General features: G+C 42.1%; 1 protein-coding gene and 1 long non-coding RNA gene across 2 annotated transcripts in view; both read right to left on the reverse strand.

Moving 5' to 3' along the window:
• The window catches only part of LOC135899346 (STAM-binding protein), an 85,743-nt gene that overhangs the window by 43,757 nt on the left and 26,393 nt on the right, over window positions 1-15,593 (reverse strand). The window contains exon 6 of the mRNA XM_065428590.1: window positions 9,267-9,465. Within this exon, the coding sequence (XP_065284662.1) occupies window positions 9,267-9,465 (199 nt within the window). The remainder of the gene's footprint in view (window positions 1-9,266; window positions 9,466-15,593) is intronic.
• On the reverse strand, window positions 5,671-9,230 carry LOC135899347 (uncharacterized). The gene is made up of 2 exons (XR_010563591.1): window positions 8,299-9,230; window positions 5,671-5,830 (listed from the first exon to the last, which is right to left on the reverse strand). It is a non-coding gene; the product is annotated as an uncharacterized lncRNA (long non-coding RNA).

A 15,593-nucleotide genomic window follows, 5' to 3' on the forward strand; every position in this document is an offset into this window, starting at 1 on the left:
AGCTTTACATGGTGTATGTTGCAGCATGCAGTGACACTGGAGCACTATGACCAACATACATATATGCATGTGGCAATTAAAAGCATGTCCAAGTTTGGCCCTGTGTCCAGAAAATGGGTAGCAATGACACCGCACTTTTTCGCCATACTATTTTAATACACGCGGAATTAAAATTTTGTGTCATACGATCTTGGAGGCAATGCAGGCAGCTGTCACTGCCATCACTACAAAGTGTGCTGCCTATGCAATGACATTCACCTCTGCAAGTGCTCAGAGCTGTTGTGCAGTGTTTCAGAAGTTGATAAAAAAATTTTACATGCATGGATAAAAGTCACACAATTGTACAACTTATATTAAGATAAATTTTGGAAATCACCACAGGTTATGTAATGAAAGACATGGCATTTATGGCATAGGGCATTGCTCATCGTGGCACCCTGCGGCAGCAGCGGTATATATGCTACTCTACTATGCACAACTGTAGAGCACATAGTGCTATGTTTGCAATGTGCACAGCAGGGCTGGAGTGTGCACTTGTGCTCATGTGCTCCAGTTTGGCGATGCTGTGTGGCGTGGACGCAGCTTTGTACTGTACAAGCTTGGCCAATGGATAGTAGCCACATCCAGATTGCACATTTGGAAACACTAACACTAGCTCAACAAAAGCGATACCTGCCAAAGCGTCTAGCCAGTAGTGGCCAGGAGTGAGAGCGCACTTGCAAGCGTATGTATGGTCTGAGTTTCACGTAGTTCAAGGCTAGTGGAGTGTTCAAAGCTAATCAAAATTAACGAGACCTGACGGCTAGGACAACGATAAGCAATGGGACTAAAGTTTCATTCTTACGTGAGGGGATGCAGCCAAGCGTGGGTAGATGATAGTCGGCTTCTTCTGAAAGTGCGTAATTCTTATCGAAATTCAAGACAGATTTTCGTTTACTTCAGCTTGTTTAGTTAACCTATCAATTAATACACGCAGTAACAATAGAAAGAAATGTCCCGATCCAAACATACTGCTTGTTTAGTGTGACCTATTGGCCAATGACAGCTCGCTATAGAAATCTGTCCTACGACGACACATGACAGCCGGCGGCAGCCTCGAAGCCGGTGAGGCGTACACCTCTGTTTGAAAAGAGGATGTCAGGAGAACGGTCAACTCCGCACGCTGTGCAAAACTACATAATTTCACTGAGGTGTTCACAGCTCCGTCTTTTATCTGTGGAATGTGTTTTATTCACTAAGCGGGACAAGTGGTTCAGGCCCTTTTGTGAAAAAAGAAATGCAACGTTGCCTTCATCTACGCCCTTCACCATTGGGGAAGCTAGCTGCTGCCACGGTGGCGCAAGCATAAACAAGCAATTCTGCTCGTTGACAACAAAACAATTCAGTGGTGCCATGAGGGTTGCAGCGCAGGCAATCCAGTTGATATGCCGTTTTGTCTACTAATTTTTTTTTTCTTATGCTCTTATGACTTCACTTTATTTGTTGCAAAGCAAACAAAACTCATTTTCGTTACCAATAAACTTTTTCCTTCAATATTTCCAGCAATGGCTTTTATGTCATTGTGTTATGGCAAAATAAAAACATGTTGCATTTGACTGACTTTTTTTTTATTAAGATAGAAATTATATGGGTACTCCAAGCAAATTTCTGCCGTCATCGTCGCCGTGAGGTTCTGGATATGTTTAGGTACATGTATGCTATGTGTCATGCCATGCTACATGACTTGCAATATACATGGGTTATACTGCCACACCATTCTATCACTAAAGTTGCTTAGGCCAGGTCTTACATTCTTGACAAAATCATTCCTCAGAATTTAAATCGCAGCCCACAAACAAATGTCGCAAAACAAAACAGTGACAGCGCATGCCTTTTATCTCAAATCTTCTCAGACTTAAATATTGAAAGTGTGAAACAATAACAGAGCTCAAACTTGAAAATGATTTAGTATTTTATTGGCATGGCTGCGCACTACCTCCATGATTGGCCCAGGAAAGAGGTTTGAAACATATCCGATACAGAAAAGTCGTGGTAAACTCGCCAAGAAAGACACTGGCTTTAATTAATAAACATAAACGAAATTGTCCAATGGCAGCATCGCTGTCAGATGGCAGCATCAATTGTCCGATGGCAGGACCCCTAGAACAACAGCCCATTTTTACTTAGTCAGCTTATGTTTGCTTAACTTCACACCGCCACTACAACTACTAGTCTTACACTTCGTGTAATATTCTAACATGATGCCATGGTATTCATTGCTTCGCCCTCATAGTGAAACTGTAGTAATCTTTTTTTTTGGCAATAGGTAGCGGTCTATGACATATTATACGAGGTGCTTCTTTTTAAGCATAACACTTTTTTTAATTCGTTAATTCGTAATTTTTTAGTTCTTGTGGCTAGGCTACGTGGCTATGCGCACATTAGCAACAAGAATAACTATAGCACTTAATATTGCTAATTAACTAAAGTATGCTAATTCACTCTTAAACAAATAACTCTTGGGCACACGTAATTGTGAAATTGAAGCCAAGGGGTAGTGAACAGCTAAGCAGAAATCTTAAGCATCACTTTTGAGATATCAGTCCACAAAATCTGCTCACAAGTGCCTTGGCGCTCCAATTATAATTACCCTGAGCTGTTACAGGCACGCTTTTGGGAAACTTAACAGAAATGTCAATGTATTTCATAGCACATTTTAAGGCTGCATATCTGAAAAGTGGTGCTAGTCTTAAAGGGGCCTGAGACACTTTTTGAACATAGTACGAAAATGTTGCACATCTGTTGTAGAAGCTTGTTGTGAACATGTGAGCCAAATATATTACTGTATGCATGCATCATGGAATTTACAATTTACTTTCAAACACAGTGACAAATTGCTTACTCTCGCTTCAATATTGTCAAGCAGCGTCACCAAAAGCAGCTGGCTCACTAACGCTATTGGCTGACTTCGTGATCATGAGAGAATTCTCAGTACTACACAATTGCTAATAGAGACTCCTTTACTAGTAGCGTCTGTCTAAGCAGATCTCGTGGGACAATGAATGCATCGAACACATCACCTGCGGCCGCAAAAAGTTTATTTCCGGCATGCCCTACAAATATTTAAGTAATAAAGGTAGCTCACAATGTCCGACTACAACATTTACTCCATTTTAATGAGCACCTTTCTTTTTCCAAGAGAATTTAGCTGTAAACCGCATTCACGGCATTCATATACTTTGCTGCATAACATGACTGTATTGCAGCGAAACTGACTTTAGAAAACCGACCGCCACTGTGCAACACATTAAGGCTAAACCCCATGAGTGTGATTTTGTGCGCGACAGCGACGAGCGACGGCTTCGAGCGACGGCATCGAGCGACGGCTTCGAGCGACGGCTTCAAGCGACGGCTTCAAGCGACGGCTTCAAGCGACGGCTTCAAGCGACGGCTTCAAGCGACGGCTTCAAGCGACGGCTTCAAGCGAGGAATCGGGCCGTCGTGTGAGCAGATTGCTCGGTCTTGTCGCGCGATCACTCGGTTCTGCACATCTAGAATTTGTCGCCCAGAAGTGCTATGAGCGACTAGCCAATAGCGCGAAGCCGGAACTGGATGTACATAACTCAAGTACTTCCGATTGTCGCACGGAACGAGCAAACAATTGAATTTTTACATGTTCAAGAATAAGAACCTACAGCAAGACTTTCAGAAATATTTTATGCTGCTTTTTTACAGTAAAACACATCAACTTAAGTTAATAAAGCACACGTCACGCTAGTTTTGGCGCCTATATTGCTGCCCTCATACCGGCAACACTGGGGAGATGTCGCTCGAAGTCATCACTCGCGTATCGCTCGCATGGGGTACGACTTGTAGGCGATGAGCGAATGCGACAGCCATCTCCATCACGTCGCTTGTCGGTGTCGCATGCAAGATTGCTTGCATAGGGTTTATACTTTAGACTAGTGCTCATTTTTCGTGCTAAAAGGTTGCGTGCACATGAGATTTCTACTTCGTTTAGGTGCTTTATGTTATCTTTACGTTATTTTTCTACTTTGGACACGCAGAAAGTGGGTGCGCGTTTAATTCGGGGTGTGCTAGAATCTGCCAAGTACTGCCAAAGAATCGGTGGGGTGTTTTGAACTTCTTTCTGCATCTGGTTTAATTCGGCCCTTCGGATAATTCAATTAATTTTGTCAGTCCTGTCAGTGTCTAATTAATGGAAGTCAACAGTATATGTCAGCGAAGACAGGAAAATCATTTCATCTCTGCGCTGTGCGTAGCTGTGTCTGGTGTGAGTGGCCTTCGAAGATGGCAGCAGTGTGCTCCGTAGTGCAGTCTACCACAGCCGCCACGGGGTGCCGTGACGAGCACTTCTGCTGCCTTGACACTCAACTTTTGCCTGGGGCTTTGCCCCCTTGGCTTTTCCAGTGTACAGCTTCCAACGCGCTAGTGGAGACGAAAGGAGAGATAAAGCCGGGTATCGGTGTGATAACTCCACTTAAATTTTTTTGCCAAGAGATTCATAAGACTACATCTTTTAATAGTGAAGCCATTCTATGGTTAATCAGAAAAGTGTTTCAGTTTAAAGCCTTCTTTAGAGCTCGTTTACAAAATTTAATGAAACTGCACAATATTGCTCAGTGTTTTGCGCTGATTTCAAATATGAAATGTTTATAATAGGGGAATTAGTTCTAAAGTTAATTAGAAAAAAATTACTATCGTTTCCAGGAACAATGAAGCAAGGACTAGTCAACAAAATATTGCTTTAGTCACATAGCTCAATACTAGGAAGCATAAGGTTAATACTTTTTTGGTATAACAAGTACTCACAATTACACAGCACTTCAAATTGTTGTGTTCAAAGTGTTGTGTTCAAAATGTGGCTAGCTCATTATTCAATGTACAGCCAAGAAGAACAAAATTATGTAGAACGAATATTTGAAAATCTGCTCCTACCCTTGTGTGTGTGTACATTATGCATTTACTCGCACGCTGTAATAAAAATTATGATTCTAGATGCCCCTGATAGCTAATAAATCATTTCAAAAGTTAACACAGAGCGCAAAATTTGTGTTTTGTGAAAATGCAAAAAATAAACAAGGCTAATTTTTAATTGAATATTACAACAAAAAATATTGAAAAATTTGAACTGCTAGATGGTCAGACGTCAGCAGGGATATCACCAGTGTGATTACACGTCCCAAAATACCATTTTAAAGAATTATTATTTTTTCACATATTTTTTTTGTTTTGTTTTGTTTTGTTTCTAAGACCCATGTCCAACCTTAGTGGGGATCGATAGAAAAATTGACAAAAAATGCTGTTTTTTTATCTTAACGCCGAAATATGGTAGCATCCATGGCAAATGTGTGCACCAAGTGGCACCCTCAGATGTGCATCAGAAGGTATTTAAAAATGGCGCCAAACACGCCTCTCTCCCGTGACTCCACAGTGGTCTCTATTGCAAGTTTGGGTGACATGCATTGGCATTTGCTTTGTTATTCTTGACTTAAAATTTATAGATGCCTTTACTTGGAGAATTGTTTAGAAATATAATGTCTGCAGTTCCTTTAAGGTTTTCAGTAGTTCAGCATACAGCCCCAAATGTGTCATAATAGTTGGAATAATTCCCACGCAAACACTTGAGTTGGTGGCTAGCTGTATGAATATCAGATTTGTTGGAGCATCCATAGTAAAAGCTTCTGTTTATTAAGTAAATAATTACTACAGTAACAGCAACAATGACAAAAGAAAGTTTTGGGACCCTTGGGGCTACACCAGGAGTTTTGTGATGTTGTGCTGAGCAGGATGGACCATGATAAAATAAGATAGGCAGACTTTTAGGCCTCTGCCAAATGCAAAAAAAAAAGGACGAAAATCAAGGCGAGCGAAAGAAAACGTAATAAAAGGCAATCGTAAGAAAATCGTGAAGGCTATGTAACAGGCGCGTTTTAGGCCAACATGTCGAAAATTACAACACGTTTTCTCAAAACACCACTTTTACTGACAAAAGGAACATTTTCTCAGCAACTGCTTTACTTTCCAAATATATTTCTTTGTGAATCATTAATGAACGCTTGTGACACCTACTGAACCAAATTAAATGTGTTGCCATTAGAACTTTTGTTTTTTGTCAACAGCTTTGCTTAATAAAATGGCTTACAACTTCAGTCTTTGGTATGTCATTTTTTTTTTAATACACAATGGTCAAAGCTACAATTGTTGTTCTGGTTCAAAACGAAGTCCAGAGCATATAAAATGCTTCCAAAAATGTTCCCTTAAGAAAAATATATTAAAGTATACTTTAATATTTTCAAAAATATTCAATACTTTTGTATCACATATACCACACTATTAGAAGGCATTTATTTTTCAAATGGTCTGAATATATTTAGCTACATTGCTTAAAATCTGCAAATTTAGAAGCAGTTTTAGTTGAATACTTAGGTTCGCTATCCATCCCCCCTTAATATTTCTGCGAAGCAGACATGACTGAACTCCTCGGTTTCAATTTCACAATTAGAACATGTGCCCTAAAGTTAGTAATTTTAAAAGCTGGTTAGTATATTTTTGTTAATTAGCAAAATTAAATTTGAAGATTTACTTGCTAATATTTGCTTAGCCATGTAGCCTATCGGGGGCCTAGATATGGTAGTTAGTTTTTTAACTGTTCCACCCATATAAAGAAACATCTGAAATACTTTTTTTATAGCATCCCGCAAATAAGTTACCGTGACCATAGTGTGAACACTTTGGTAGTGCAATTTCATTTCCTATGGAGGGTACTGGTTTGGGTCATGGTTATCAACAACCAGTGCCGAGCATCTCGTCGTTGGTCCTGAAAAGCACCGTTACAGTTGGGGGGGAAGCTCAACTCTCACGCGACCCCCTGATGTTATTTTCCCCAAATAGCTTTTGTGCCTCCTGTAATCCGGCTTCTCCGCGTAACTGAGCACCAGCGGCGGGTGGTGTGGTTGCAGATTAGCATGAGAGATGGCACGAGTGTTGTGCTCCTAACACCACTCGAGAGCGGAGTTACTCCGGTGCGAAAAAGTATAGGCTCTTCCTCTTGGTCTTTGGGGTCAGCGAGTGGTGCGATCATTTTGCGTGTGCGCCGACCCACTTCATGGGACCGTCCCTGGAAAAGGCTTAGGAGCTGGCCACCGGAATGGACGAACACGATCGTTCAAATGCGCCACCGTTCGTGCAACCGCACACGCAAACGATTATGCACTGGTTGTCCAGCATGGGGCAAACACACTCGCTTGCTATTCAGTAGCAATGAGTTGGACTTCCTCAATTTGTCGCACACCCACCGGCATGTTCTGTGAATATTAATTCGGCTAGCAGGCATTAGTGTATGAAAGGTGCAATAGGTACCTTTGTGATTGTTAACGCAACTGTGTTGTCGTTCCTTTGTACCAAGAGCATGTGTGAGACCCCACACAGTTGATCCACTATGGCAATGGCAGGGGCTTGGAAGCAGTTCGGCTATAGCTCTGAATACTCGGAATACCCTCCTTCTGCATCAATGTCTATTTGGAGCTGTTCTTCGTAACTCCTGAACATGGATGCAAGCATACTATCAATGATCCAAGTCATAATGCTTCTCCAATGTGCTCTTTAAGTTCTTCTGTACTTTGTATCATTGCTTTGTTATGCACTTTTTCTTTTACAAAGCCCCACGCAAAGGAGTTACAAAGACTGAAGTTGGGTGAACGTAAACACCAAAGCATTTTGAGTGAACCTTGGCCCATCCACTTGTTGGGAAAGGTTTCATCGAGCCACCGACACACGCTCTTGGCACAATGAGCTTGTGCAGTGTCATGCTGAAATATGCACAGTTAATTTCGCATGCGATTGTCCCCGAGCTCGGGAAGAAATTCATTCTCTGGCATCTCTTAGTCTAAAGCAGACGTGATTGTATCAAGAAGGAAGGGCCAGACAACACCTTCTTGCCAGCTTCCACATCAAACATCCAATCCTTTGGACTTAACCGGACGGGTTATGAAAAAGTCCGGGTTAGTCTTTGGCCAATAACTAGTGTACTTGTCATTGAAATTACCGGTTAAGAGGAAGACAGCCTTGTCACTGAAAAGCATGAAGCCAAGATGCCCCAGATCATTGTGCATTCTGTCCAGCTCTACACAAAAGGCTAGACCACTGGTCTTGCAATCGACAGAGAGGAGCTCTTGAAGCATGCTTAGATTGTAGGGGTGATATTGCTTCCTCTCCAGCTACTGCTCACTGTGGCTGGATGTGTTCTGGATAATAACACTGCACTGACAAGACGTCATGGGGTTTCTTCAATAGCACCTGTTAAACTTTGGCGATTCTTCCCCTTGTCCCTTCTTTGCATATTATTTGTGCTGCCAGTTTCTCTGGACCTCTTCTTCCACAGCAGCATGCTCCAAGAGGAGAGAGGTCCTCGGTGAAACTTCTCTTCAAGTATGCCTTCGTTGTATCAAGTGAGCCCGTCTGGACCAGCCCAAAGACAGCCACCACCTTTTCCTTTGCGCAATACAATGGCATAATAAACGTTTGCCACAAATATAGTCGAATTAGTATGAAAACAACTGTTGCCGTGGCAAGTCTTCACTGAACAATTACAAAAATATTGCCGTCAACAGCGGAGTCAAAGCAACACCAGTCAATACTAGTGTTGCCTTAGCAGAAGCTAGCTTGCCCAATTGTGAAGGGGGCAGACGAAGGCAACTTTGCACTTCTTTCTTAAAAATCCAGGCAAGTAACAGTGTCAAGTGTTATATTGAGCAATCTGGACTAGAAAATGCAATCTTGATGTGAAGCTTGAGCATTATTAGAGCAGCAGTAAGCACAACATTTTTTTTTACCGATTACATGAAGGCAAAAATACAAGTCATTGTATCCTCATTCATGATCATGTGCAAAATATTATGAGGCTCTCTTGTGACAATTCAAAATAGGAATTCCACATTATAGCACTAATATCTTGTTCAATTCTATCAATACCAAGCATATATCCTTTCATTCCCATCATGATCTTACTAACACATTTTCATCAATTGTATAGTTAATAAGCTGAAGGAAAAAGCCAGTCACAAGCAACAAGCAACAAAGGGCAAGAAGAGATGTTCACACCACGACTGGGCTATCAACAGTTGATAGCCCAATTTTTATGATGCTAACATCGCTTCTTTTCCTTTGTCGCTTGCTATGCACCAACTATGCACCAACTGACCAGGATGTCAACCCTTCTGCAAAGTTAATAAGCATTTGGAAATGTCTTAAAACATAATACTTACAAGCTTTCCTGCCAGAATAGCACATGTCTCAATATTCTTCTCAGTGTTTTGTCGAGACAAGTGAAGAAACTTGGAAAAAAGGCCTCCCGGCACCACAACAGTTCGTAGCCCCTGAATGCCAAGATAGTAGGGCTCTGGGCTGAGCAATGGCAAAGGCTTTGTGCTCCGATCCACAGCTGGAATTGCCCTTCTTACGACACTAGACAAAAGGACGAGAAGACAAAATTGTCATACATACTCTCATTATGCAACCTATGCAAAGTTATCTGCAACACCATGCAGCAATCAGTCAACTACTCCCCGAGAAAGACAACAAGGATGTTATTACTGAACAGTATGCAGCTTGTTCACTGTAGCATGCCACTGTATTCAATAGGTTCTTGCAAAGCAAGGCCAATTCAAACAACTTTACCTGTGAAAACACCAAACAAGAATGACTAATACCGGTGTCACACGACCACTTTTGATCGCGATCAAGCCCGATCTGGATCGGAATCCACAACTGCGATTGGCTCCCTCGCTCAGCATGCGCAAAGGCACCAATCACGACTGTGAAATTCGATCCAGATAAGGCTTGATCGCGATCAAAAGTGTGCCGTGTGACACCCGTATAACTCCATTTGAAGCCCCATGCAGCAATAAATGGTGGCAGTAAAGCTGTTTACCCGTGTGAACGCCACAGCATTTCTGAAGACACATTTTAGAGCCTCATAACAATCTGTACAGAGGCACGAGTGCACTCAGTGTACCAGACACTCGCGCATTACAGCCATCCCAACTACCATACTTATTCAAATATAAAGTGATGTTTTTTTTTTCCAAATGCTTAGCCTCGAAGTTTCTCACTGTCTTACATGCGAGGCTGATAGATTCAGTTAATGTTTCAATATGGCACTCCAGATTCTAGATGGCAGCGCGAATTGTAGCTACTAATAAACATTGACAGCACCTTATTTTTATGTGTATAAGCCTCACTGAGAATGTTTTTTTTAATTTAGCAGTAAAGCTGGGGTGCGGGTTATATGCCAATTTCACCTTGAGGTGCGACTTCACAGCAGCACGAATTTCACCTTATAGTGTTGCTTCACGGCAGCATGGCCAACTACTGTAAAGCCACACTTGAACCCTTTCGAAGGTTTATGCCGTACATGTACGGCACCACTGATCTGTTCCCCACATGGTTTTCGACATATACATAGGACACCAATCTTACGTTTGACATTTTGTGCGTATTCGATGCCACTGGCTGTTGAGAGGTGCTGCACTGTGAAGTCATTTGACATTGCGTTTTTAATCATCGAAGTGCACAACTCGACTTTTTTACCTCCGAGTGCTTGCTCACGTGGTTGCACGCGCATCTTCTACTACCTCCGAGGTGAGCGAGAAGGAAATGTGATAATTTTTTACGGCCATCGCTATTGTGTTTCCAGCAGCTTAGACACAGCCCTGGACAGCCGAAGTTCAGAGATAGCACTACTAAGTTTCATTTTCTTTGCCTTCAGTTGCAGTTCACACATTCCAGTATACTGGGGTGTGCGCAGTTGTAATGTTGCGGTAGCCACGTGTGGCGCCTCTTCTTGCGGCAACTGCCCAAGCATTTGTTCTTCTGACTTGTTTCTGGTGCATTTCTTTTTCCGATTAAAACATGCTTCCGGGACAACAAACTGATAACCATTAAACTATGATAGGCACTTTTGCACCATAGCGTACTTGTTTGTATACCTTTGGCGCAAGTAAAGCATTTTTGAGACAAAATATTGCTTGGAGTAAATTTTTTTTTTTTTTTCAATTCATGAGTTTTCAATCATTTCCTACTACTGGAAACTAATTAATTGACCAAGGGAGAACATGCTTTGCAAAAAAAATGTGACCATCAAAGGGTTAAGAAAATGTTTTCACTAATCCAGTTTTTTTTTATCTCCTGGGATGGGAGGTGGACTTCTGATTATACATTATTTCGGGCAATCCCTGCCAATTCTCAATAATCCAGTGGCTACTCTACATCACCTTATATTAGTGTGCATATTTATGTTTTTTATCTTAGGTCTTCCAACTGTACCCTCACCTTATAACCGAATAAATATGGCACTTTTGCTGATCAGCACGTGGCCTTTGAAATGATTCTCATGATTGAAAAAGTGCTCTGGTATGGTATGGTATGGTATGGTATGGTATGGTATCAGGCGTGAGGCTAAGCAATGCATAAGGAAAGCTTTTCCATACATTTTTGTGATAGCAGAAGGTGATACCAGCTGCAAAGTCCACTGCGCATGCTGCAGACAGCCGATTGCCATCAAAGCTACTTGGGACAAATTCCACCAAAACCACTAAACAACCAAAAGATGTTTGATACACTCGAAGCAACAATACACCAATCTCACTGCAAGTTGAACCACGCCATTGCTGCCATGGTGCATGGTGGTGTTAATTGTACTCCAGCTGCATGGGCACACTAAGGGCATGCAGAACGCATCGAGCCTTATTGTTTCCAAGAATTGTTTCATTGTTTGCAACATTTCCTTATTGGTGCACCATTAATTTATCGATAGGATCAAACTGTTCTGTGCCTGGCTGCTGCTAAGAGAAAAACCTGTAAACGATGACACCTTTCCAAAAGACAACAGCTGGCCACAGGAATGCATGATTAATGGTTACTAACCGAGCCGGACAAAAATAAGGTAAGAAATTATTGTTTTGTAGGTTTATCAAATTTCTTGAAAAACTTCTGCTGTTCCTAACGCATCTTGTAAAAATTTTGCCAAAGGTAAGAAAGTCTGGAACACAACACTGAAGCATTTCTGCAACTGTGCATGCACTTATGCTGCAAAAAGAGACCAAATGATACGAAGAAGCAATAAGACAGGAAAGAGTGGTTTCAGTAATGTGCCTACTGCTCTGGTTAAGTAGTGTGTAGTGGAGTCTTAGCGAAAGAGGCGGTGACGAAATGTAGCAATACAAATGTAGCAATACAGCCTTGGGCAGCGATTCAGTGTCAGTTCCACCTCGTTAGGAATGACTTCCCCGATGCGCGAGACCGGCAGACGAGACCATGAGCTGTTTGGTGTCACCAACCCCCTCCAATACGCGACTAGTAGATTCCCAGTAAGCACTGAAAGCTTTTGTTTTCCTCATTCTTTTTTTTTCCACACTACATTTAAGTATTGTTCAAGATAACCGAAAATGTATTGTATATCTAGCTGCGTTCACTGCCACATGCATACGGGTGACACCGAAACAACGTTAGAATCATTGAGGAATACTATGTCGTATCACCTGCTGCGATCAGTAAAGCCCCTATTGCACGGATAATTCAAGCATGTTTTCAAGCACTTCAGATATACGAAATTGACTTAGACTGACTCGAAGCAAGCGCATCGTGCACAATATTACTTTTAATGCGAGTCGGAGTCGGCTGTATAGTTATTGCCAAACCGAATTCACGGCCGGCTCCGCATGTGTGATTGCGGAACTACGAGGCCAGTACCGTTTAGAAATCGTTCCATATCGAGTTACCGATCACGATCAGCAAAACACATCTACAGGAGACAAAAGTTTTTAGGCATGAAGGGCCCTCTGGGTTGTACTTGTCGATGACAAGATAGCCTGGCCACCAAAAGGATTATCTGACTGAGCTATGTCGAATGCTCGGTTGCCTTAGTCGAAAGTTCGAATCCTTTTTTTTTTTTTTAATCTGACGGCAGTGAGCATGAATTTCACCTCCTCCAGTACACTACATCTGCAGGCTTGGAGCGACGCCTGACACCGGCAAAAGATGCCGAGAGCGAGTGGGGCTATACTAATCCAGGTACAACCAAATTAGGAAGGCCCACTAAGCTTCAAGAAAGACACTCCCTCACCAGAACAGGAATAGGCCTTACTGGTGCAGTATACGGCCACCCCCTCCAAAATGATTCCAACAACTAAACCATGGCCCTCAGTCCCCAGCAGCGCGGAGCACCTAACCAAGGCGGCGGTCTGACCTGAAACGCAGCAGAGGGTGCTAAGAATCTCTGGGTCCGGACAGGCCGCCAATGGAAACTGGCCCTATCAACCTTTAACGCCCGAACTCTGTCCAGTGAGGCTAGCTTAGCAGGGCTCTTTGAGGAGCTATCAGACATTTTTTGGGATATCATTGGCCTTAGCGAGATTAGAACTGACAAGGCTTTTACAGTGTTGACCAATGGCCATGTCCTCTGCTATAACGGTCTCCCAGATAAGAAGCAATACGGGGTAGGATTCCTAATCCATAAGGACATAGCGGGCAACACTGACGAATTCTATAGCATTAATGAGAGGGTAGCAGTAGTCATAATCAAACTTTTAAGAGCTATAGATTAAACATAGTTCCAGCCTAGGCTCCAACATCCAGTCCCTATGATGATGATGAAGTAGATCAGTTTTATGAAGATGTTGAATTAGCAATGAGAAAAGTGCAGAATCAGTATACTGTAGTAATGGGAGACTTCAATGCAAAAGTGGGGAAAAAGCAGGCTGGGGAACAAGCAATTGGCAACTACGGCGTCGATTCTAGGAAGGCTAGAGGAGAGATGTAGATCGAATTCGCAGAAAGAAATAAGCTTCGAATAATGAATACCTTCTTCAGGAAGCGTAGCAACAGAAAGTGGACCTGGAAAAGCCCTAATGGTGAAACAAGAAATGAAATTCATTTCATACTTTGTACCGATCCCAGCATAGTGCAGGATGTAGAAGTGATAGGCAGGGTAAAGTGCAGTGATCATAAGTTAGTGAAGGCTAGGATTCACCTTAATTTGAACAGAGAAAGGGTAAAATTGGTCAAGAAGAAACAGGTCAACCTAGATGCAAATAAGGTAAAAGCACACAAATACAGGCTGGTAATTGCCAACAAATATACAGCCTTAGAACAGAGAGATGAACATGACAGAGAGGTAATGAATGAAACCATAACTGGACCGGTTTCATTCAGACTGGTAAGTGCGAGGCAAGGCACCAAGGCAACCAGTAGGCAAACTCTCCCAAGTAACAAGGGCCTACTAAAGAAACGACAAAGAATGAAAGTGTCAACTGAAGAGTTAAGATAGAATACGCGGAACTGTCAAAACTGATCAACAAGGCGAAAATAGGTGATATTCGAAAGTATAACGTGAGAAAGACTGAAGAAGCCATAAAAAATTGACGCAGGTTGAAATCAGTCAGAAGGAAACTTGGCATAAAACAAACCAAAATGTATGCGCTGAGAGATAAGCAGCGTAATATCATCAGCAATCTCAAAGGTACTGACCTATTGACCTAGATTCTATACTGACCTGTACAGTACCCAGAGGAGCCACGGTACCACCATTTGAAGCAGTAATGAACAGGTTGCAGAGACTCCTATAACTAGCGATTAGGTCAGAATAGCCTTGCAAGACATGAAACGGGGAAAATCAGCAGGAGAAGATGAAATAACAGTAGATTTAATCAAAGATGGAGGAGACATAATGCTTGGAAAACTGGCAGCTCTCTACACGAAGTGTGTATCGACTGCCAGAGACCCAGAGAACTGGAAGAATGCAAACATTATACTAATCCACAAACGTTTCGTTAAAGAATTGAAAAACTATAGGCCCATTAGCTCATTCCCAGTTTTAAATAAAATATTCACTAAAATAATCTCGAATAGAATAAGGGCAACACTGGACTAATCAACCAAGCAAACAGGCTGGCTTCAGGAAGGGATTGTTTACGATGGATCAGATTCATGCCATTAATCAGGTAATAGTGGAATCCGCAGAGTACAATCAGCCTCTCTACATGGCTTTCATAGATTACGAAAAAGCATTTGATTCAGTAGAGATACCAGCAGTCATAGAGGCATCGCATAATCAAGGAGTACAGACTGCTTATGCAAATACCCTGGAAAATATCTACAAAGATTCCACAGCCACCTTAATTCTACACGAGAAAAGTAGGAAGATACCTATAAAGAGAGGGGTCAGACAAGGAGACACAACCTCTCCAATGCTATTCACTGCGTGCTTGGATGAAGTATTCAAGCTATTAAACTGGGAAGGCTTAGGAGTAAAGATTGGCGGCGAATATCTCGACAACCTTCGGTTTGCCGATTACATTGTTTTATTCAGCAACAATGCAGATGAGTTGCAACAAATGATAGAGGACCTTAACAGAGAGAGCATAAGAGTGGGGTTGAAGATTATTATGCAGAAGACAAAGATAATGAGGAATAGCCGGGCAAGAGAACAAGAATTCAGGATCGCCAGTCAGCCTCTAGAGTCGGTGAAGGAGTACATTTACCTAGGTCAATTAGTCCCACGAAACCCTGATCATGCGAAGAAAATTCATGGAAGA

The sequence above is a fragment of the Dermacentor albipictus genome, chromosome 1 (genome assembly GCF_038994185.2).
Source record: "Dermacentor albipictus isolate Rhodes 1998 colony chromosome 1, USDA_Dalb.pri_finalv2, whole genome shotgun sequence".
Classification (NCBI taxonomy): Eukaryota; Metazoa; Arthropoda; class Arachnida; order Ixodida; family Ixodidae; genus Dermacentor; species Dermacentor albipictus.